Source organism: Nicotiana tomentosiformis, chromosome 6 (genome assembly GCF_000390325.3).
Source record: "Nicotiana tomentosiformis chromosome 6, ASM39032v3, whole genome shotgun sequence".
Lineage (NCBI taxonomy): Eukaryota > Viridiplantae > Streptophyta > Magnoliopsida > Solanales > Solanaceae > Nicotiana > Nicotiana tomentosiformis.
The window spans coordinates 122,845,473-122,868,576 of NC_090817.1; the positions used below are offsets into that span (position 1 = coordinate 122,845,473).

Consider the following 23,104-nt stretch of genomic DNA (forward strand, 5'->3'; position numbering starts at 1 on the left):
TGGCAAGTGATAATAACGCCAAACATTAAGTGGGCAATTTTGATACTCACGTCATGGGGAACATAAAAAGTGATGCATGTTTGAGCCATTTGAAATTCACTTGGTCTAGAAAATCAAACAGTTTCTTGTTACAGATTGTATATTGATCTATTATAATTATAGGATATCCCCTTTCGTGAATGACTATTTATCCGAGTGATTTCTGATATTTGGCTGTAATTCCATATTTTTACTGCATTACTTACCTTACATTTTGGGGCTTTAATGCTAAACTATACTATATTTGTGCTTAATTTAGTTTATTTTATGTGTAGGTACGTTGAAAACGAAATTGGGAGCAAAGTAGAGATTTTATATGTATTTTATACACTATAAGAATGGAATTATGATTATTTAATTAGTGGATATATAAGGATTAAAGTTTAACATTACAAAGGAAGACAAAAGAGACAAATCAAAAGAAGACAAAAATAACAATTGAAAAAAGAAACAAAAACGTGAATTGGAAATTTTAGGCAACAAAATTGAATCGAAGCAGCAACAGGCGTAGCGAGCTACTTTGCTCGCGTTAGAGCAGGGGAGGAGAGGATTAAAGCGCGCGACAGAGCTTGCGTCGCACGGGCTACAGCGAGATGAAGCTCGCGTTTTGCCTCCCGCCGTGAGGCCTGTAGCGAGGGTGTTCCGGGTTTTAAAACCTATTTTGTATCCTTTTTGGTTTTAGACTTGGTTATTTCGTCTAGGTTTTTTCCCTACACATATAAATAATCATTAAACAATATTTTTAGAGGTGTTTTTGCGACCGGAGGCAAGAACATCACGTGGAACAACTTTCGGAGTAGAAAATCAGCGAGTTCTTCATTCATTTTTCTTTTCTTTGTAATTTATTTATGCAAAATACTTGGAAGATTGTTACTAAGAACATGAGTGGCTAAGCACATCTTTGTTAATTTGAATTATCATATTGTGGTTGTTTCTTTAATTCTAGTTTTAACTTGTGAATTGTTGTAGCTACCAATTCACCCTACTATCTATGTTATGTTTGGGGAAATTCGTGTTTAGATTAGAGTAGAATTAGAGAGAGCTTGTTTCTGAACCCGTGGCTCGGGGGACGATTTCGCGGTTAGGATAAGAATATACCTAACAGTCTTGCTTAATTGAATAACGTATTATATTCGTTCATGATATACTCAATACCATAGGAATATAGGATTGATATATTATGGGCAGGCGAGTAGTATTGTGGGAACATGCTATTCATATAAATGATCTGGTTAATTAGCAACCATAGATAATTTGTATTAACGAATTGATTATTGAACTTAATAGGATTGATAAACCAACCACAACCCTGGAATTTTCACCTCATTTGAATTAAAATCTCATCATACACATTTGCATTCTTGATAAATTAGTTGTTGCTTGTTTAATTTCCGCAATTGTAGATTAATAGAAAAATATCACTCTTAAATATATTGGACAATTAATTGATTTTAGTTTGCTTAGTTAATAATTGATTTAAGCCTCTGTGGGTTCGACATCCGGCTTTCGAGTCACTTTATTACTTGACGGCCACGTATACTTGCGTGTACTTGGGGAACCAACAAGTTTTTGGCGTCGTTTCCGGGGACTTAGTTATTGATTGTTTATCTAAGTTAAGCTTTTATTCGTTATTTGTTCAAGTTTTAATTTTTAGTTTGCTTTAGTTTGTGATAACGCAGGCTCTTCTCTTGAATGCGGAGGAGTAAAAGCGCAAACAATATCATTCCTCTTGATCCTGAGATCGAACGAACACTTCATAGAGTGAGGAGGGAAGTTGAAGCTAGAACTAGAATTAAAAGAGAGTTGGACATCGTAGTTCAACCACAGCCAATATAGATAGCAGGTAAAGAATGGCGTCCGGTGATAGAAGCTGCAAGGCCCAATCTTGATAATATGACTCAGGCAATTGTGAAGCCTGAGATCATGGGTCACTTTGAACTCAAACAATACATGATACAGCTGATTCAGTCCACAGGGCAATATGTGGGTCTATCTCATGAAGACCCACAAAGGCACATTGATAACTTCCTAGAAATTACAGATACTTATAATTATCCGAACATTTCCAAGGACTATGTCAGACTGACACTATTTCCGTTTTCACTGCTAGGGGAAGCTAAGGAATGGTTGCAAAAGGAGCCCGCGAACTCAATCCACAATTGGGATGATCTAGCAATGAAATTCTTAATCAAGTTGTTTCCCACTAAGAAGACAAAGTCGTTGAGGAGCCAGATTCTTGGGTTTCAACAATGAGATGGCGAGACTGTGTTTAGATTAGAATAGAATTAGAGAGAGCTTGTTTCTGAACCCGTGGCTTGGGGGACGATTTCGCGGTTAGGATAAGAATATACCTAACAGTCTTGCTTAATTGAATACCGTATTATATTTGTTCATGATAGACTCAATACCATAGGAATATATGATTGATATATTGTGAGCAGGCGAGTAGTATTGTGGGAACATGCTATTCATATAAATGATCCGGCTAATTAGCAACCATAGATAATCTGGATTAACGAGTGTGATTATTGAGCTTAATAGGATTGATAAACCAACCACAATCCTTGAATTTTCACCTCCTCTGAATTAAAATCTCATCATAAACATTTGCATTCTTGATAAATTAGTTGTTGCTTTTTTAATTTCCGCAATTATAGATTAATAGAAAAACATCTCTCTTAAATATCATGGACAATTAATTGATTTTTGTTTGCTTAGTTGACAATTGATCTAAGTCTCTTTGGGTTCGACATCCGACTTTCGAGTCACTTTATTACTTGACGGCCATGTATACTTGTGTGTACTTGGGGAACCAACAAGTTTTTGGCGCCGTTGACGGGGACTTAGTTATTGATTGTTTATCTAAGTTAAGCTTTTATTCATTATTTGTTCAAGTTTTAATTTTTAGTTTGCTTTATTTATGATAACGCATGCTCTTCTATTGAATGTGGAGTAGTAGAAGCGAAAACAATATCCTTCCTCTTTATCCTGAGATCGAACGAACACTTCATAGAGTGAGGAGGGAAGTTGAAGCTAGAACTAGAATTGAAAGAGAGTTGGACATCGTAGTTCAACCACAACCAATAGAGATGGCAGGTAATGAAGGGCGTCCGGTGATAGAAGCTGCAAGACCCAATCTTGCTAATATGACTCAGGCAATTGTGAAGCCTGAGATCACGGGTCACTATGAACTCCAACAATACATGGTACAGCTGATTCAGTCCACATGGCAATATGTGGGTCTATCTCATGAAGACCCGCAGAGGCACATTGAGAACTTCCTGGAAATTACAGACTCTTACAATTATCCGAACGTTTCCAAGGACTATGTCAGGCTGACATTGTTTCCCTTTTCACTGCTAAGGGAAGCTAAGGAATGGTTGCAAAAGGAGCCCGCGAACTCAATCCAAAATTGGGATGATCTAACAAGGAAATTCTTAATTAAGTTTTTTCCCACTAAGAAGATAAAGTCGCTGAGGAGCCAGATTCTCGGGTTTCAACAACGAGATGGCGAGACTCTTCGTCAAGCTTGGAAAAGATACAAGAAGCTACTCAGAGACTGCCCACATCATTGTCAGACTGATGAGGTGTTGCGTCACACTTTAGTTGATGGGTTGGACGAGACATCAAAGATGAATCTTGACTCAGCATGTGGGGGTAGTTGCATGGCAAGACCGTATAGTGAGATCCAGATCCTGCTAAACAATTTCACTGCTAATGATAATAATTAGCAAGAATATGGGGAACCACGAAGAGCGCTTAAACAAAAGGCAGCAAGTGTGATCGAGCTTGATGATTTCTCAGCTATGAGGGCAGATATAGCGAGATTAGAAAATCAGATGAATAAGATGACAATGCACCAAGCACAACAGATGCAGCATGTGCAACAAATGTCTACTTACTGCAAGTTTTGTGGTGAAGGTCACACAAGTTACATATGCCCCGTGAATCTTGAATCTATCTACTACGTGGTGCAACAAGCTAGAGGGCCGATGAATCAAAATTCTCAATATAGTAACACATACAATCCGAACTGGAGGAATCATCCTAACTTCTCTCGGGGTGGAAATCAGAACATCAGGCCTCAAGCGAATTATAATCATCCACCTCAACCTCCACAGCAATCAGAAGAGAGTTTGACTGACATGATGAAAAAGCTCTTGACAGACAATTAGAAAGTTATGGCTGAGAATCAACAATTGCGCACAGAGTTCGGAAATCTAGAGAGGCAGTTTGGGCAAATGGCTAACAATCAGAATATTAGACCTATTGGAGCTCCCCCAAATGATACAGAGAAAAATTTTCAAGTCAATACAGTGATGTTGAGAAATGGGAGAGAGTTAGTAGAAGTGCCTAAAAAGAAAAAGGAGCAGTCTAGGCTCGAAGAAGAAAGAGTGCAAAAAAATATAGAGGTAGATGAGAGAAACAAAATAGAGTCTGAGCAAATATCAGATAGGATGCCTCATCCTTTTCCTCAAAGACTGAGAAAGAATAATCATGACCATATATTTCACATATTTTTAGATATGATGAAGCAGATACACTTGAGCATCCCTTTGGTGGACATGCTCCGTGAGGTCCCAAAATATGCAAAATATATTAAGGATATAGTGGCAAATAAGAGGAGGTTAACTGAATTTGAGACCGGCGCACTTCCAGGATTCAACATAAGCTTCCACAAAATCTTAAGGATCCGGGTAGTTTCACCATCCCCGTGAGGATTGGTGAAATTGATGTGGGTAGAGCCTTGTGTGATTTGGGTGCAAGTATCAATCTGATGACATTGTCAGTGTTCAAACAATTAGGATTAGGAGCTCCGAGACCCACCACGGTGCTGCTACAGTTAGCTGACAAATCTTATGTTTATCCTGGGAGGGTAATTGAGGACGTCTTGCTGCAAATTAGGAATTTTATTTTCCCTGCAGATTTTATCATCCTGGACTACCAATCTGATGAGTTAGTTCCTATCATCTTGGGACGACCTCTTTTGACCACTGGAGATGCCATTATCAAAGTCCGAGAAGGTAAGATGATCCTGAGGGTGGACAATGAAGAAGCGTTCTTCAATGTATATCGAGCCATTTAGTTGCCTCGTCATTACGAGGACCTAGCCATGATTTCTATAGTGAAGTAAATGAACCAGCCGTAGAGCCAAGTGTATTTAAAGAAGATGCACTAGAAAAGGCATTGATGTTGTTCAATTACTTAGAACTGGAACAAGAGGTTGTGGAGATGTTTCAAATTTTGGGTGCATCTTGTGAATACCTAAGAGAAAGATCACAGTTTGAGCCTTTGGATAGGCCAATCGGCCTGCCCCCTAGACCCTCAATTGAGGAGGCTCCAAAACTGGAACTTAAACCCTTGCCATCTCATCTTCATTATGCATATTTGGGTAGTTCTAACACTTTACTTGTGAATGTTTCTTCTCATTTGTCTAAATTGCAGGAAGAAAAGATCTTAAGGGTGCGGAGGGAGCACAATCATGCCATTGGTTGGACAATGTCTAGCATAAAGGGTATTAGCCCAAAATACTCATGGAGGAGGGACACAAGCCTAGCGTGGAACATCAACGCCGCCTAAATCCAATCATGAAAGAGGTGATAAGAAAAGAAGTGATTAAGTGGCTCGACACATGTATAGTATTTCCCATCTTCGATAGTAAGTGGGTAAGCCATGTTCAATGTGCACCTAAAAGGGGGTATGACTGTTGTAGTGAATGAACAAAATGAATTAATCCCAACTAGGACTGTGACTGGTTGTCGAATATGTATAGATTATAGGAAGTTGAATAATGCTACACGAAAAGATCACTTCCCCTTCCCCTTCATTAATCAAATGCTTGATAGGTTAGCCGGACAGGAATACAATTGTTTCCTTGGCGGCTATTCGCGGAATAATCAGATTGCTATTGCCCCGGAAGATCAAGAAAAGACCACTTTTACATGCCCTTATGGCACTTATGCATTTAAGAGAATGCCATTCGGGTTGTGTAATGCACCTGTGACTTTTTAAAGGTGTATGATGGCTATTTTGCACCGATATAGTGGAACGGTTTGTGGAGGTTTTTATGGATGATTTTTCTATGTTTGGTCATTTTTTTATGAATGCTTGACCAGTCTTGCTAAAGTGCTAGCCAGGTGTGAGGAGACTAATCTGGTACTGAATTGGGAAAAGTTCTATTTTATGGTACGTGAAGGTATAGTGTTGGGGCACAAGGTGTCCAAAGATGGATTGGAAGTTGACAAAGCTAAGGTGGAAGAAATTGAAAAGTTGCCACCACCGATTTCAGTGAAAGGACTTAGGAGTTTTCTGGGACATGCAGGTATTTATCGCCAATTTATAAAGGATTTCTAAAAAATTTCTTCTCATTTGTACAGGTTGTTAGAGAAGGATCTGCCTTTCAAGTTTGACGATACTTGTCTGAAAGCATTCGAGGAGTTGAAAAAGATGTTAGTGAGTGCACCAATCATAGTGGCTCCTGACTAGAAAGAGCCATTTGAGTTAATGTATGGAGCTAGTGATGGTGCAATTGGGGTCGTGTTGCGCCAGAAGAGGAGAAAATTTTCTCACTCCATTTACTACGCAAGCAAGACTGTTACTCCTACTCAAATAAATTATACTGTAATAAAAAAAGGAGTTGTTTGCTGTAGTGTGGGAGTTCGATAAATTTCGGGCCTATTTGGTTGGAACCAAAGTCATCATCTACACAGACCATGCAATTTTCAAGTATTTGTTCGAAAAGAAAGATGCTAAACCAAGGCTAATCCGTTGGGTTTTACTCTTGCAGGAATTTGATTTGGAGATCCGAGACCGTAAAGGAACAGAGAATCAAGTAGCTGATCACTTATCTAGGTTAGAAACTCGAAATCATGTAGTTGAGGGAAACATCATCAAGTAAACATTCCTGGATGAGCAATTGTTTGCCATTACTGCTGGGGAGGTGCCATGGTATGCAGATTTTGTGAACTATCTGGCAAGTGGAGAGATGCCGCCTGATCTTGAACCTTATGCTAAAAAGAAGTTCTTGCGAGATGTGAGGTCATATGTGTGGGATGAGCCATTTCTGTTCAAATCTTGTACCGATCAGTTAATGAGAAGATGTGTGCCTGAATCTGAAATAAATACTATCTTACATGACTGTCATGCGTCGCCTTATGGTGGTCATTATGCGGGTGACAAAATGGAAGCTAAGGTGTTGCAATCGGGTTTTTATTGGCCTATGGTGTTTAAAGACGCCCATGAGTTCGTGAGGAGGTGTGATAGGTGCCAGAGAATAGGAACAATCACGAAAAGGCATGAGATGACATTGCACGGTATTATGGAGGTTGAAATTTTTGATGTGTGGGGAATTGATTTTATGGGTCCGTTTCCCTTTTCCAGTAGGTGTAAGCACATTTTGGTGGCCGTTGACTATGTGTCGAAGTGGGTGGAGGGAATTTCTCTTCCTACCAATGATGCCAAGGTGGTGGTCAACTTTGTGAAAAAGCATATCTTTAAAAGGTTCGGCACTCCGAGAGTGATGATTAGTGATGGGGGCACCCATTTCTGTAACAAGCTCTTGGACAATGTCTTAGTGCAATATGAGGTCAAACATAAGGTTGCAACCGCTTACCATCCTCAGACTAGTGGGCAAGTTGAAGTATCAAATAAAGAGATAAAGCAGATCCTGGAGAAAACAGTTAGTGCAAGTAGGAAAGATTGGGCTGCAAAGCTTGAAGATGCTCTATGGGCATACCGGACTGCCTAAAAAATTCCAATCGGAACCTCCCCATACAAGCTAGTTTATGGGAAGGCATGTTATTTATCGGTGGAATTTGAGCACAAGGCCTATTGGGCGATAAAGAACCTGAACTTTGATGCAGAATTAGTGGGTAAAAAGCGGGTGATGCAATTGAACGAGCTTGATGAGTTTCGCTTTCATGCGTATGAGAATGCCAAGTTATATAAAGAAAAGACCAAGCACTGGCATGATAAGCATATCCACCATCGCGAATTTGAACCGGGCCAATTGGTTTTCTTGTTCAATTCGAGGTTAAGACTCTTTCCGGGGAAGCTCAAATCGAGATGGTTGGGCCCGTTTGAGGTAGTGAGAGTCACTCCACATGGTGCAATTGAGATGCGCGTAGGTGGCGAGAGAATTTTCTTAGTGAACGGACAAAGAATAAAGCACTATTATGGAGGTGACTTTGATAGCCAGAAGTCGAAGGTGTTACTTGCCAATGATTAGACGAGATTATGTGTCGTGCCGCGACGTTAAATCAGGCGCTTGTTGGGAGGCAACTCATCTTTACTGCTTTCTTTTATTTTTATTTTTTATCTTGTTATTGCTATAGTGTTTGTTTTTATTTTGCAGGATTATAAGCATAGGAGGCAAAGCCATTGGAAGTGTGCAAAAGCGAGTTAGATGGTGAGAACTAAGTGTGAGGTGCCCACACAAAGTACCATGCTTGGGGGAAGTCTGAGTACCCCGTGAGCTGCTATTGCTTCGGCCTTTGGCCTTTCAGGGAGTTTCTTGTCCACCCTCGTTATTGTTTTGCTTTATTTGTGCATTGAGGGCACTGCACTCTTTTAAGTATGGGGTGGGAGAATTCTCTAGATAATTAGTAGTAGGATATTAGAAAAATGTTAACTTCTTAGTTTTGTTTTCGTAGTTGTGTAGTGTTTTAGTATTTTAGTAGCTATGAAAAAAATTGAAAAACAAAAGTAGAAAGATTGGACTTTTCTCAACGATGAATCTCCTAGTCAGTTTTTTTGAGAGATTTAAGTCTAAGGAAAAAGGACAAAAACATTTTCTTTGTATGTAGTGTAGTAATTCCCTCTGGGTTTTTCTTTGTGCCGCGGTTCTTTTCCAAGGGTTTTGTTTGAACCGGGTGTAGTAAGTTTAATTTTTTTTTGGAGTAGGAGCCATTGTGAGATGAATTGAATTGAAGCAATATCTCTTAACTTTGTTATGCCTTAAGAATAGTGAGTACTTTGGTTGTGACGCTTAGGCTCAGTTTTTGACCCTTGTATAAATACCTTAAATTGTATGATCTTAAATTTGCTTAACTGCTTTGACTAGAGTGTCTTGATGAGTCCGATCCCGAGTGAGTTATGTGCCATGCGTGTGTGAGGTTTGTGTGTTATTCTGTGCATTGCATTTGATGTCTAGAACTTGCCCCATGTGTTTGCAAAGCGAAATCGTAGTTTTGTTCAGTCTTGGAAGTGATATAGGCATTTCTTTGTTGAGCCAGATATATATAGTTTACCCGCCTAATTGTTACGTATCGTAGTTAACCCATTTGAGCCTGTAATCCTGTTTCTTTGGCAACCACATTACAAGCCTTACCCATTTGTTTGAATTAACCATCTTTTTGGACCTTTTAACCTCTCATGAGCACTTGAATTGTAATGAACTTTGTAAAAGTTAAAGGGTGGGGTGGTTGCTTTTGCTTTTGGTGAAACTAATGAAATAAGGAGAAAGGTGCACTGTTTTGAAAAAGTAAGAGCCACGTGAATTGAAAAAGAAAGAAAAAAAAATATATAGTTGTATTGTTGTGAGAAATATTCCTTGATAGTTGTGTCTCTTGATGTAATAGTGTTTAAAGGAAGTATGGAGTAATATACATTGATGTGAAGGTGGAGTTTGGTTTGACATAAGTATGGGATTTGAATGTTAAAGTATATGTATTAAAGTACTTAGGGAGGTGTAGTCACTCTTATAGCCAAATGTATCCTACCCGACCAGCATCCTACATTACAACCAATTAAAGTCATACTTGATCCTAGACTGAATGAGCTCGAATAGTACATTACGGGCAAGCCTATGGTGCATGTTTTGTGGCATATGAATGTTATTTCTGAGAGTGAGTGAATTCTTCCTATCTTGAGTTCCTAATTGTTCTTAAATTTTAATGTATGTGGAACTACTCTCATTTGTTGTGTGAGGGCACTTGATTCATGAAGGAAAGGTAATAATTTCATTGACCTCTATGTTAGAGTAAGTGGTAAATAATGCATCGCACTTGTGAGTCAAATCTTGAGGTGAAGATGTTACACCCTTGTGCTTAGTCTATTTTAAAGATTCTTGGTGTGATGAGTTAGGAGAGTTGTTTAAAAAGGCCGTGTTTATATAAAGTGTAGCTTGATTGCTCGACGACGAGCAACATTTAAGTGTGGGTAGTGATGTTTGTCTATAATTTCATATTTTTAGTGCACTGGTTACCTTACGTTTTGGGGTTTTAATGCTAAACTATGCTATATTTGTGCTTGATTGAGCTTATTTTATGTGTAGGTACGTTGTAGACGAAATTTGGAGCAAAGTAGAGATTTTATATGTATTTTATACACTACAAGAATGGAGTTATGATTATTTAATTAGTGGATATATAAGGATTAAAGTTTAACATTACAAAGGAAAGCAAAAAAGTCAAATCAAAAGAAGACAAAAAGAACAATTGAAAAAAGAAACAAAAACGTGAATTGGAAATGTTAGGCAACAAATTTGAATCGAAGCAGCAGCAAGCATAGCGAGCTACTTTGCTCGCGTTAGAGCAGGCGAGGCGAGGATTAAAGCATGTGATAGAGCTTGCGTCGCATGGGCTGCAGCGAGATGAAGCTCGCGTTTTGCCACGCGCCGCGAGGCCTGTAGCGAGGGTGTTCCGTGTTTTAAAGCCTATTTTGTATCCTTTTGGTTTTGGACTTAGTTATTTCATCTAGGCTTTTTTCCTATACATATAAATAGTCATTAAACACCATTTTTAGAGGGGTTTGTGCAACCGGAGGCAAGAACATCACGTGGAACAAATTTTGTAGGAGAAAATCATCGAGTTCTTCATTCATTTATCTTTTCTTTGTAATTTGTTTATGCATAATACTTGGAAAATTGTTACTACGAACATGAGTGGCTAAGTACTTTAGTTCTAGGGTTGTGGATGACATGATTATTAACGTTTATTAATTATATCTTTATTAATTTAGATTATCATCTTGCGGTTGTTTCTTTAATTCTAGTTTTAACTTGTGAATTGTTGTAGCTACCAATTCACCCTACTATCTATGTTATGTTTGGGGAAATTCGTGTTTAGATTAGAGTAGAATTAGAGAGAGCTTGTTTCTGAACCCGTGGCCCGGGGGACGATTTCGCGGTTAGGATAGGAATATACCTAACAGTCTTGCTTAATTGAATAACGTATTATATTCGTTCATGATATACTCAATACCATAGGAATATAGGATTGATATATTATGGGCAGGCGAGTAGTATTGTGGGAATATGCTATTCATATAAATGATCCGGTTAATTAGCAACCATAGATAATCTGTATTAACGAGTGTGATTATTGAACTTAATAGCATTGATAAACCAACCACAACCCTGGAATTTTCACCTCATCTGAATTAAAATCTCATCATACACATTTGCATTCTTGATAAATTAGTTGTTGCTCGTTTAATTTCCGCAATTGTAAATTAATAAAAAAATATCACTCTTAAATATATTGGACAATTAATTGATTTTAGTTTGCTTAGTTGATAATTGATCTAAGTCTCTGTGGGTTAGACATCCGGCTTTCGAGTCACTTTATTACTTGACGGCCACGTATACTTGCGTGTACTTGGGGAACCAACAAGTTTTTGGCGTCATTTCTGGGGACTTAGTTATTGATTGTTTATCTAAGTTAAGCTTTTATTCGTTATTTGTTCAAGTTTTAATTTTTAGTTTGCTTTAGTTTGTGATAACGCAGGCTCTTCTCTTGAATGCGGAGGAGTAAAAGCTCAAACAATATCATTCCTTTTGATCCTAAGATCGAACGAACACTTCATAGAGTGAGGAGGGAAGTTGAAGCTAAAACTAGAATTAAAAGAGAGTTGGACATCGTAGTTCAACCACAACCAATAGAGATAGCAGGTAAAGAATGGCATCCGGTGATAGAAGTTGCAAGGCCCAGTCTTGATAATATGACTCAGGCAATTGTGAAGCCTGAGATCATGGGTCACTTTGAACTCAAACAATACATGATAGAGCTGATTCAGTCCACAGGGCAATATGTGGGTCTATCTCATGAAGACTCGCAAAGGCACATTGATAACTTCCTAGAAATTACAGACACTTACAATTATCCGAACATTTCCAAGGACTATGTCAGGCTGACACTATTTCCCTTTTCACTGCTAGGGGAAGCTAAGGAATGGTTGCAAAAGGAGCCCGCGAACTCAATCCACAATTGGGATGATCTAGCAACGAAATTCTTAATCAAGTTGTTTCCCACTAAGAAGACAAAGTCGCTGAGGAGCCAGATTCTTGGGTTTCAACAATGAGATGGCGAGACTCTTCGTCAAGCTTGGGAAAGATACAAGAAGCTACTCAGAGACTGCCCACATCATTATTAGACACATGAGGTGTTGGGTCACACTTTCATTGATGGGTTGGACGAGGCATCAAAGATGAATCTTGACTTAGCATGTGGGGGTAGTTGCATGGCAAGACCGTATAGAGATATCCTGATCCTGCAAAACAATTTCACTGCTAATGATAATAATTGGCAAGGAGATGAGGAACCACGAAGAGCACATTAACAAAAGGCAGCAGGTGTGATCGAGCTTGATGATTTCTCAGCCATGAGGGCAGATATAGCGAGATTAGCAAATCAGATGAATAAGATGACAATGCACCAAGAACAACAGATGCAGCATGTGCAACAGATGTCTACTTGCTGCGAGTTATATGGTGAAGGTCACACTAGTGACATATGCCCTGTGAATCCTGAATCCATCTACTACTTGGGAAACAAGCTAGAGGGCCGATGAATCAGAATTCTTAATATGGTAACACATACAATCCGAATTGGAGGAATCATCCTAACTTCTCTTGGGGTGGAAATCAGAACATCAGGACTCAAGTGAATTATAATCATCCACCTCAACCTCCAATGCAATCAGAAGAGAGTTTGACATACATGATGAAAAACCTCTTGCTAGACAAATAGAAAGTTATGGCTGAGAATCAACAATTGCGCACAGAGTTCAGAAATCTAGAGAGGCAGTTTGGACAAATGGCTAACAATCAGAATATTAGACCTGTTGGAGCTCTACTAATTGATACAGAGAAAAATCCTCAAGTCTATACAGTGACGTTGAGAAATGGGAGAGAGTTAGTAGAAGTGCCTAAGAAGAAAAAGGAGCAGTCTGGGCTCGAAGAAGAAAGAGTGACAAAACCTGTTGAGGTAGATGAGAGAAACAAAATAGTGGCTGAGCAAATATCAGAGAGGGTGCCACCTCATTTTCCTCAAAGATTGAGAAAGGAGAATAATGACCACATGTTTCACAAATTTTTAGATATACTGAAGTAGATACACTTGAGCATCCCTTTGGTGGATATGCTCCGTGAGGTCCCAAAATATACAAAATATATTAAGAATATAGTGGCAAATGAGAGGAGATTAACTTAATTTGTGACCGGCGCACTTACTATGGAGTGCACTTCCAGGATTCAACATAAGCTTCCACAAAAGCTTAAGGATTCGGGTAGTTTTACCATCCCTGTGAGGATTGGTGAAATTGATGTGGGTGGAGCCTTGTGTGATTTGGGTGCAAGTATCAATCTGATGCCGTTGTCAGTGTTCAAACAATTGGGATTAGGAGCTCCGAGACCCACCATGGTGCTGCTATAGTTAGCTGACAGATCTTATGTTTATCCTGGAAGGGTAATTTAGGACGTCTTGCTGCAGATTGGGAAGTTTATTTTCCCTTCAGATTTGATCAAATTAGACTACGAGGATGATGAGTTAGTTCATATCATCTTGGGATGACCTCTTTTGTCCACTGGAGATGCCATTATCAAAGTCCGAGAAGGTAAGATGATCCTGAGGGTGGACAATGAAGAAACGGTCTTCAATGTATATCGAGCTATTCAGTTACCTCGTCATTACGAGGACTTGGCCATGATTTCTGTGGTGAAGATAAATGAACCAGCTGTAAAGGCAAGTGCATTAAAAGAAGATGCACTAGAAAAGACATTGATGTTGTTCAATCACTTGGAACTGGAAGAAGAGGTTGAAGAGATGTTGCAAAATTTGGATGCATCTTGTGAATACATAAGAGAAAGATCCCAGTTTGAGCCTCTGGATAGGCCAATCGGCTTGCCCCCTAAACCCTCAGTTGAGGAGACTAAAACACTGGAACTTAAACCCTTACCATCTCATCTTCATTATACATATTTGGGTAGTTCTAACACTTTACCTGTGATTGTTTCTTCTTATTTGTCTAAATTGCAGAAAGAAAAGCTCTTAAGGGTGCTGAGGGAGCACAAACATGCCATTGGTTGGACAATGTCTGACAAAAGGTGTATTAGCCCTACATTCTGCATACACAAAATACTCATAGAGGAGGGACACAAGCCTAGCGTGGAACATCAGCGCCGCCTAAATCCAATCATGAAAGAGGTGGTAAGAAAAGAAGTGATTAAGTGGCTGGACACAAGTATAGTATTTCCCATCTCCGATAGTAAGTGGGTAAGCCATGTTCAATGTGTACCTAAAAGGGGGGGTATGACTGTTGTAGTGAATGAACAAAATGAATTAATCCCAACTAGGACTGTGACTGGTTGGCAAATATGCATAGATTATAGGAAGTTGAATAATGCTACACGAAAAGATCACTTCCCCCTCCCCTTCATTGATCAAATGCTTGATAGGTTAGCCGGACAGGAATACTATTGTTTCCTTGACGGCTATTCAGGGTATAATCAGATTGCTATTGCCCTGGAAGATCAAGAAAAGACCACTTTTACATGCCCCTATGGCACTTATGCATTTAAGAGAATGCCATTCGGGTTGTGTAATGCACCTACGATTTTTCAAAGGTGTATGATGGCTATTTTCACCGATATGGTGGAATGATTTGTGGAGGTTTTTATGGATGATTTTTCTGTGTTTGGTCCTTCTTTTGATGAATGCTTGACCGATCTTTCTAAAATGCTTGCTAGGTGTGAGGAGACTAATATGGTACTGAATTGGAAAAAGTGCCACTTTATGGTACGTGAAGGTATAGTGTTGGGGAACAAGGTGTCCAAAGATGGATTGGAAGTTGACAAAGCTAAGGTGGAAGCAATTGAAAAGTTGCCACCACCGATTTCAGTGAAAGGTGTTAGGAGTTTTCTGGGACATGCAGGTTTTTATCGCCGATTTATAAAGGATTTCTCAAACATTTCCTCTCCTTTGTGCAGGTTGTTAGAGAAGGATGTGCCATTCAAGTTTGACGATGCTTGTCTTAAAGCATTCGAGGAGCTGAAAAAGAAGTTTGTGAGTGCACCAATTATAATTGCTCGTGACTGGAAAGAGCCATTTGAGCTGATGTGCGACGCTAGTGATGGTGCAATTGGGGCCGTGTTGGGCCAGAGGAGGAGCACAATTTTTCACTCCATTTACTATGAAAGCAAGAATCTTACTCATGCATAAATAAATTATATTGTGACAGAAAAGGAGTTGCTTGCTGTAGTGTGGGTGTTCGATAAATTTTGGGCCTATTTGGTTGGCACCAAAGTCATCGTCTACACAAACCATGCATCCATCAGGTATTTGTTCGAAAAGAAAGATGCTAAACCAAGGCTAATCCGTTGAGTTTTACTCTTTTGCAGGAATTTGATTTGGAGATCTGAGACCGTAAAGAAACAGAGAATCAAATGGCTGATCACTTATCCAGGTTAGAAACTCGGAATCATGTAGCTGGGGGAGATGTCATCAAGGAAACATTCACGGATGAGCAATTGTTGTCCATTACTGCTGGGGAGGTGCCATGGTATGAAAATGTTGTGAACAATCTGAAAAGTGGAGAGATGCCGCCTGATCTTGAACCTTATGCTAAAAATAAGTTCTTGCGAGATGTGAGGTCATATGTGTGGGATGAGCCCATTCTGTTCAAATCTTGTACCGATTAGTTAATAAGAAGTTGTGTGCCTGAATCCGAAATAAATGTTATCTTACATGACTGTCATGCGTCGCCTTATAGTGATCATTATGCGGGTGACAAAACTACAGCTAAGGTGTTGCAATCGAGTTTTTATTGGCCTGGAGTGTTTAAAGATGCCCATGAGTTTGTGAGGAGGTGTGATAGGTGCCAGAGAATAGGAACAATCTTGAAAAGGCATGAGATGCCATTGCACGGTATTATGGAGGTTGAAATTTTTGATGTGTAGGAAATTGATTTTATGGGTCAGTTTCCCTTGTCCAGTAGGTGTAAGCACATTTTGGTGGCCGTTGACTATGTGTCGAAGTGGGTGGAGGCCACTTCTCTTCCTACCAATGATGCCAATGTTGTGGTCAACTTTTTGAAAAAGCATATCTTTACAAGGTTCGGTACTCCGAGAGTGATGATAAGTTATGGGGGCACCCACTTCTGTAACAAGCTCTTGAACAATGTCTTAGCGCAATATGGGGTCAAACATAAGGTTGCAACCGCTTACCATCCTCAGAATAGTGGGCAAGTTGAAGTCTCAAATAGAGAGATAAAGTAGATCCTAGAGAAGACGGTTAGTGCAAGTAGGAAAGATTGGGCTGCAAAGCTTGATGATGATCTATGGGCATACTAGACTGCCTACAAAACTCCAATCGGAACCTCCCCTTACAAGCTAGTTTATGGGAAGGCATGCCATTTACCGGTGGAACTTGAGCACAAGGCCTATTGGGCGATAAAGAAGCTGAACTTTTATGCAGAATTAGTGGGTAGAAAGCAGGTGATGCAATTGAACGAGCTTGATGAGTTTCTCTTGCATGCGTATGAGAATGCAAAGTTATATAAAGAAAAGACCAAGCGCTTGCATGATAAGCATATCCACTATCGCGAGTTCGAACCGGGCCAATTGGTTCTCTTGTTCAATTCGAGGTTAAGACTCTTTCCGGGGAAGCTCAAATTGAGATGGTCGGGCCCGTTGGAGGTAGTGAGAGTCACTCCACATGGTGGAATTGAGCTGTGCGTCTTAGGTGGCGAGAGAACGTTCTTAGTGAACGGACAAAGAGTAAAGCACTATTATGGAGGTGACTTTGATAGTCAAAAGTCAAAGGTGTTACTTGCCAATGATTAGACGCGATTCTGTGTCGTGCGCGACGTTAAATCAGGCGCTTGTTGGGAGGCAACCCATCTTTACTGCTTTCTTTTATTTTTATTTTTTTATCTTATTATTGATGTAGTGTTTGTGTTTTGCAGGATTATAAGCATAGGAGGCAAAGCCATTGGAAGTGGGCAAAAGCGAGTTTGATGGTGAGAACTAAGTGTGGGGTGCCCATACAAAGGACCATGCCTGGGGGAAGTCTGAGTACCCCGTGAGCCGCTATGGCTTCGGCCTTTGGCTTTTCAGGGAGTTTCATGTCCACCCTCGTTATTGTTTTGCTTTATTTGTGCATTGGGGACACTGTACTCTTTTAAGTGTGGGGTGGGAGAATTCTCTAGATAATTAGTAGTAGGATGGTATAAAAATGTTAACTTCTTATTTTTATTTTCGTAGTTGTGTAATGTTTTAGTATTTTAGTAGCTATGAAAAATATTGAAAAAAAAAAGTAGAAAAATTGGACTTTTCCCGATGGTGGATCTCCTAGACAGTTTTCTTGAGGGATTTAAGTCTAAGAAAAAAGGACAAAAAGATTTTCTTTGTATGTAGTGTAGTAATTCCCCCTTGGTTTTTCTTTGTGCCGCGGTTCTTTTCTAAGGGTTTTGTTTGAACCGGGTGTAGTTAGTTTTATTTTCTTTAGGAGTAGGAGCCATTATGAGATGAATTGAATTGAAGAAATATCTCTTGACTTTGTTATGCTTTGAGAATAGTGAGTACTCTGTTTGTGATGCTTAGGCTCAGTTTTTGACTCTTGTATAAGTACCTTAAATTGTATGATCTAAAATTTGCTTAACTGCTTTGACTAGAGTGTCTTGATGAGTCCGATCCTGAGTGAGTTATGTTTCAGGTGTGTGTGAGGTTTGTGTATTTTTCTGTGCATTGTATTTGATGTCTAGAACTTGCCCCGTGTGTTTGCAAAGAGAAATAGTAGTTTTGTTCAGTCTTGTCAGTGATATAGGTATTTCTTTGTTGAGCCAGATATATATAGTTTACCCGCCTAATTGTTATGTATCGTAGTTAACCCCTTTGAGCCTGTAATCCTGTTTCTTTGGCAACCATATTACAAGACTTACCCATTTGTTTGAATTAACCATCTATTTGAACATTTTAACCTCTCATGAGCACTTGAATTGTAGTGAACTTTGTAAAAGTTAAAGTGTGGGGTGGTTGGTTTGGCTTTTGAGTGGAACTAATAAAATAAGGAGAGAGGTGCACTGTTTTGAAAAAGTAAGAGCCACGTGAATTGAAAAAGAAAGAAAAAAATATATATAGTTGTATTGATGTGAAAAATATTCCTTGATAGTGGTGACTCTTGATGTAATTGTGCTTAAAAGAAGTATGGAGTAATATACATAGATGTGAAGGTGGAGTTTGGTTTGACATAAGTATGGGGTTTGAATGTTAAAGTATATGTATTAAAGTGCTTAGGGAGGTGTAGTCACTCTTATAGCCAAATGTATCCTACCCGACCTGCAACCTACATTACAAACAATTAAAGTCATACTTGATCCTAGACTGAATGAGCTCGATTAGTAGAGTGGTATACTACGGGCAAGCCTATGGTGCATCTTTTGTGGCATATGAATGTTATTTCTAAGAGTGAGTGAATTCTTCCTATCTTGAGTTAATAATTGTTCTTAAATTTTAATGTGTGTGGAACTACTCTCTTTTGTTGGGTGAGGGCACTTGACTCATGAAGGAAAGGTAATAATGTCATTTACCTCTATGTTAGAGTAAGTGAGTGAGTAGTGAATAATGCATGGTACTTGTGAGTCAAATCTTGAGGTGAAGATGTTACACCCTTGTGCTTAGTCTATTTTAAAGACTCTTGGGGTGAAGAGTTAGGAGAATTGTTTAAAAAGGTCGTGTCTATATAAAGGGTAGTTTGATTGCTCGAGGACGAGCAACGTTTAAGTGTGGGGTAGTGATGTTTGGCTATAATTCCATATTTTTAGTGCATTACTTACCTTACATTTTAGGGCTTTAATGCTAAACTATACTATATTTGTGCTTAATTGAGTTTATTTTATGTGTAGGTACGTTGAAGACGAAATTGGGAGCAAAGTAGAGATTTTATGTGTATTTTATGCACTACAAGAATGGAGTTATGATTATTTAATTAGTGAATATATAAGTATTAAAGTTTAACATTATAAAGGAAGACAAAAGAGACAAATAAAAAAAAGTCAAAAATAACAATTGAAAAAAGAAACAAAAACGTGAATTGGAAATGTTAGGCAACAAAATTGAATCGAAGCAACAGTAGGCGTAGCGAGCTACATTTCTCGCGTTACAGCAGGCGAGGCGAGGATTCAAGAGCGCGACAGAGCTTGCGTCGCACGGGCTACAGCGAGATGAAGCTCGCATTTTGCCTCGCGCCGTGAGGCCTGTAGCGAGGGTGTTCCGGGTTTTAAAGCCTACATTGTATCCTTTTTGGTTTTGGACTTGGTTATTTTGTCTAGGTTTTTTTTTCCTACAAATATAAATAATCGTTAAACAACATTTTTAGGCGAGTTTTTGCGACCGGAGGCAAGAACATCACGTGGAACAACTTTCGGAGGAGAAAATCAGCGAGTTCTTCATTCATTTATCTTTTCTTTGTAATTTGTTTATACAAAATACTTGGAACATTGTTACTAAGAACATGAGTGGCTAAGCACATCTTCGTTAATTCGGATTATCATATTGTGGTTGTTTCTTTAATTCTAGTTTTAACTTGTGAATTGTTGTAGCTACCAATTCACCCTACTATCTCTGTTATGTTTGGGGAAATTCGTGTTTAGATTAGAGTAGAATTAGAGAGAGCTTGTTTCTGAACCCGTGGCTCGGGGGACGATTTCGCGGTTAGGATAGGAATATACCTAACAGTCTTGCTTAATTGAATAACGTATTATATTCGTTCATGATATACTCAATAGCATAGGAATATAGGATTGATATATTGTGAGCAGGCGAGTAGTATTGTTGGAACATGCTATTCATATAAACGATCTGGTTAATTAGCAACCATAGATAATCTGGATTAACGAGTGTGATTATGGAACTTAATAGGATTGATAAACCAACCACAATCCTTGAATTTTCACCTCCTCTGAATTAAAATCTCATCATAAACATTTGCATTCTCGATAAATTAGTTGTTACTTGTTTAATTTCCGTAATTATAGATTAATAGAAAAACATCACTCTTAAATATCTTGGACACTTAATTATTTTTTGTTTGCTTAGTTGACAATTGATCTAAGTCTCTTTGGGTTCGACATCCGACTTTCGAGTCACTTTATTACTTGACGGCCACATATACTTGTGTGTACTTGGGGAACCAACAAGTTTTTGGCGCCGTTGCCTGGGACTTAGTTATTGATTGTTTATCTAAGTTAAGCTTTTATTAGTTATTTGTTCAAGTTTTAATTTTTAGTTTGCTTTATTTGTGATAACGCATGCTCTTCAGTTGAATGCGGAGTAGTGGAAGCGAAAACAATATCCTTCCTCTTTATCCTAAGATCGAACGAACGCTTCATAGAGTGAGGAGGGAAGTTGAAGATAGAACTAGAATTGAAAGAGAGTTGGACATCGTAGTTCAACCACAACCAATAGAGATGGCAGGTAATGAAGGGCGTCCGGTTATAAAAGCTGCAAGGCCCAATCTTTCTAATATGACTCAGGCAATTGTGAAGCCTGAGATCACGGGTCACTTTGAACTAAAGCAATACATGGTACAGCTGATTCAGTCCACAGGGCAATATGTGGGTCTATCTGATGAAGACCCGCAGAGGCACATTGAGAACTTCCTTGAAATTACAGACACTTACAATTATCCGAACATTTCCAAGGACTATGTCAGGCTGACACTGTTTCCCTTTTCACTGCTAAGGGAAGCTAAGGAATGGTTGCAAAAGGAGCCCGCGAACTCAATCCACAATTGGGATGATCTAGCAAGGCAATTCTTAATCAAGTTTTTTCCCACTAAGAAGACAAAGTCGCTGAGGAGCCAGATTCTTGGGTTTCAACAACGAGATGGCGAGACTCTTCGTCAAGCTTGGGAAAGATTCAAGAAGCTACTCAGACACTGCCCACATCATTGTCAGACTGATGACGTGTTGCGTCACACTTTAGTTGATGGGTTGGACGAGGAATCAAAGATAAATCATGACTCAGCATGTGGGGGGTAGTTGCATGGCAAGACCGTATAATGAGATCCAGATCCTGCTAAACAATTTCACTGCTAATAATAATAATTGGCCAGCAGATGGGAAACCACGAAGAGCGCTTAAACAAGAGGCACCAGGTGTGATCGAGCTTGATGATTTCTCAGCCATGAGGGCAGATATAGCGAGATTAGAAAATCAGATGAATAAGATTACACTGCACCAAGCACAACAGATGCAGCATGTGCAAAAGATGTCTACTTGCTACGAGTTTTGTGGTGAAGGTCACACAAGTGACATATGCCCCGTGAATCCTGAATCCATCTACTACGTGGGGGAACAAACTAGAGGGCCAATGAATCAAAATTCTCAATATAGTAACACATAAAATCTGAACTGGAGGAATCATCCTAACTTCTCTTGGGGTGGAAATCAGAACATCAAGCCTCAAGCGAATTATAATCATCCACCTCAACCTCCACAGCAATCAGAAGAGAGTTTGACTGACATTATGAAAAAGCTCTTGATAGACAATCAGAAAGTTATGGCTGAGAATCAACAATTGCGCATAGAGTTTAGAAATCTAGAGAGGCAGTTTGGGCAAATGGCTAACAATCAAAATACTAGACCTGTTGGAGCTCCCTCAAGTGATACAGAGAAAAATCCTCAAGTCAATACAGTGATGTTGAGAAATGGGAGAGAGTTAGTAGAAGTGCCTAAGAAGAAAAAGGAAGAGTTTGGGCTCGAAGAAGAAAGAGTGCCAAAAAATATAGAGGTAGATAAGAGAAACAAAATAAAGTCTGAGAAAATATCAGGGAGGGTGCCTCCTCCTTTTCCTCAAAGACTGAGTAAGAAGAATGATGACAATATGTTTCACAAATTTTTAGATATGCTAAAGCAGATACACTTGAGCATCCCTTTGGTGGACATGCTCTGTGAGGTCCAAAAATATGAAAAATATATTAAGGATATAGTGGCAAATAAGAGGAGGTTAACTGAATTTAAGACCAGCGCACTTACTGAGGAGTGCACTTCCAAGATTAAACATAAGCTTCCACAAAAGCTTAAGGATCCGGCTAGATTTACCATCCCCGTGAGGATTGCTGAAATTGATGTTGGTAGCCTTGTGTGATTCGGGTGCAAGTATCAATCTGATGTCATTGTCAGTGTTCAAACAATTGGGATTAGGAGCTCCGAGACCCACCACGGTGCTGCTACATTTAGCTGACAGATCTTATGTTTATCCTGGGAGGGTAATTGAGGACGTCTTGCTGCAGATTGGGAAGTTTATTTTCCCTGCAGATTTTATCATCCTGGACTACGAGGCTGATGAGTTAGTTCCTATCATCTTGGGATGACCTCTTTTGACCACTGGAGATGCCATTATCAAAGTCCGAGAAGATAAGATGATCCTGAGGGTGGACAATGAAGAAGCGGTCTTCAATGGATATCGAGTCATTCAGTTGCCTCGTCATTACGAGATGACCTGTCCATGATTTTTGTAGTGAAGATAAATGAACCAGCCGTAGAGCCAAGTGCATTTAAAGAAGATGCACTAGAAAAGACATTGATGTTGTTCAATTACTTGGAACTGGAGCAAGAGGTTGTGGAGATGTTGCAAATTTTGGATGCATCTTGTGAATACATAAGAGAAAGATCCCAGTTTGAGCCTCTGGATAGGCCAATCGGCCTTCCCCCTAGACCCTCAGTTGGGGAGGTTCCAAAACTGGAACTTAAACCCTTACCATCTCATCTTCATTATGTATATTTAGGTAGTTTTAACACTTTACCTGTGATTGTTTCTTCTCATTTGTCTAAATTGCAGGAAGAAAAG

General features: G+C 39.2%; 2 protein-coding genes and 1 non-coding gene across 3 annotated transcripts; 2 read left to right on the plus strand and 1 right to left on the minus strand.

The window, feature by feature from the left end:
* Positions 1-3,128: 3,128 nt before the first annotated feature.
* On the plus strand, positions 3,129-4,214 carry LOC138894699 (uncharacterized). Its single transcript, XM_070179423.1, has 2 exons — positions 3,129-3,707; positions 3,771-4,214. The coding sequence occupies exons 1-2, from the start codon at positions 3,129-3,131 to the stop codon at positions 4,212-4,214; spliced, it is 1,023 nt and encodes a 340-aa protein (XP_070035524.1).
* Positions 4,215-21,102: 16,888 nt separating this feature from the next.
* LOC117281654 (small nucleolar RNA R71) lies at positions 21,103-21,209 on the minus strand. Its single transcript, XR_004512277.1, has one exon. It is a non-coding gene; the product is annotated as a small nucleolar RNA R71 (small nucleolar RNA).
* Positions 21,210-21,298: 89 nt separating this feature from the next.
* On the plus strand, positions 21,299-22,402 carry LOC138894700 (uncharacterized). The gene is made up of 2 exons (XM_070179424.1): positions 21,299-21,601; positions 21,707-22,402. The coding sequence occupies exons 1-2, from the start codon at positions 21,299-21,301 to the stop codon at positions 22,400-22,402; spliced, it is 999 nt and encodes a 332-aa protein (XP_070035525.1).
* The last annotated feature ends 702 nt before the right edge of the window (positions 22,403-23,104 follow it).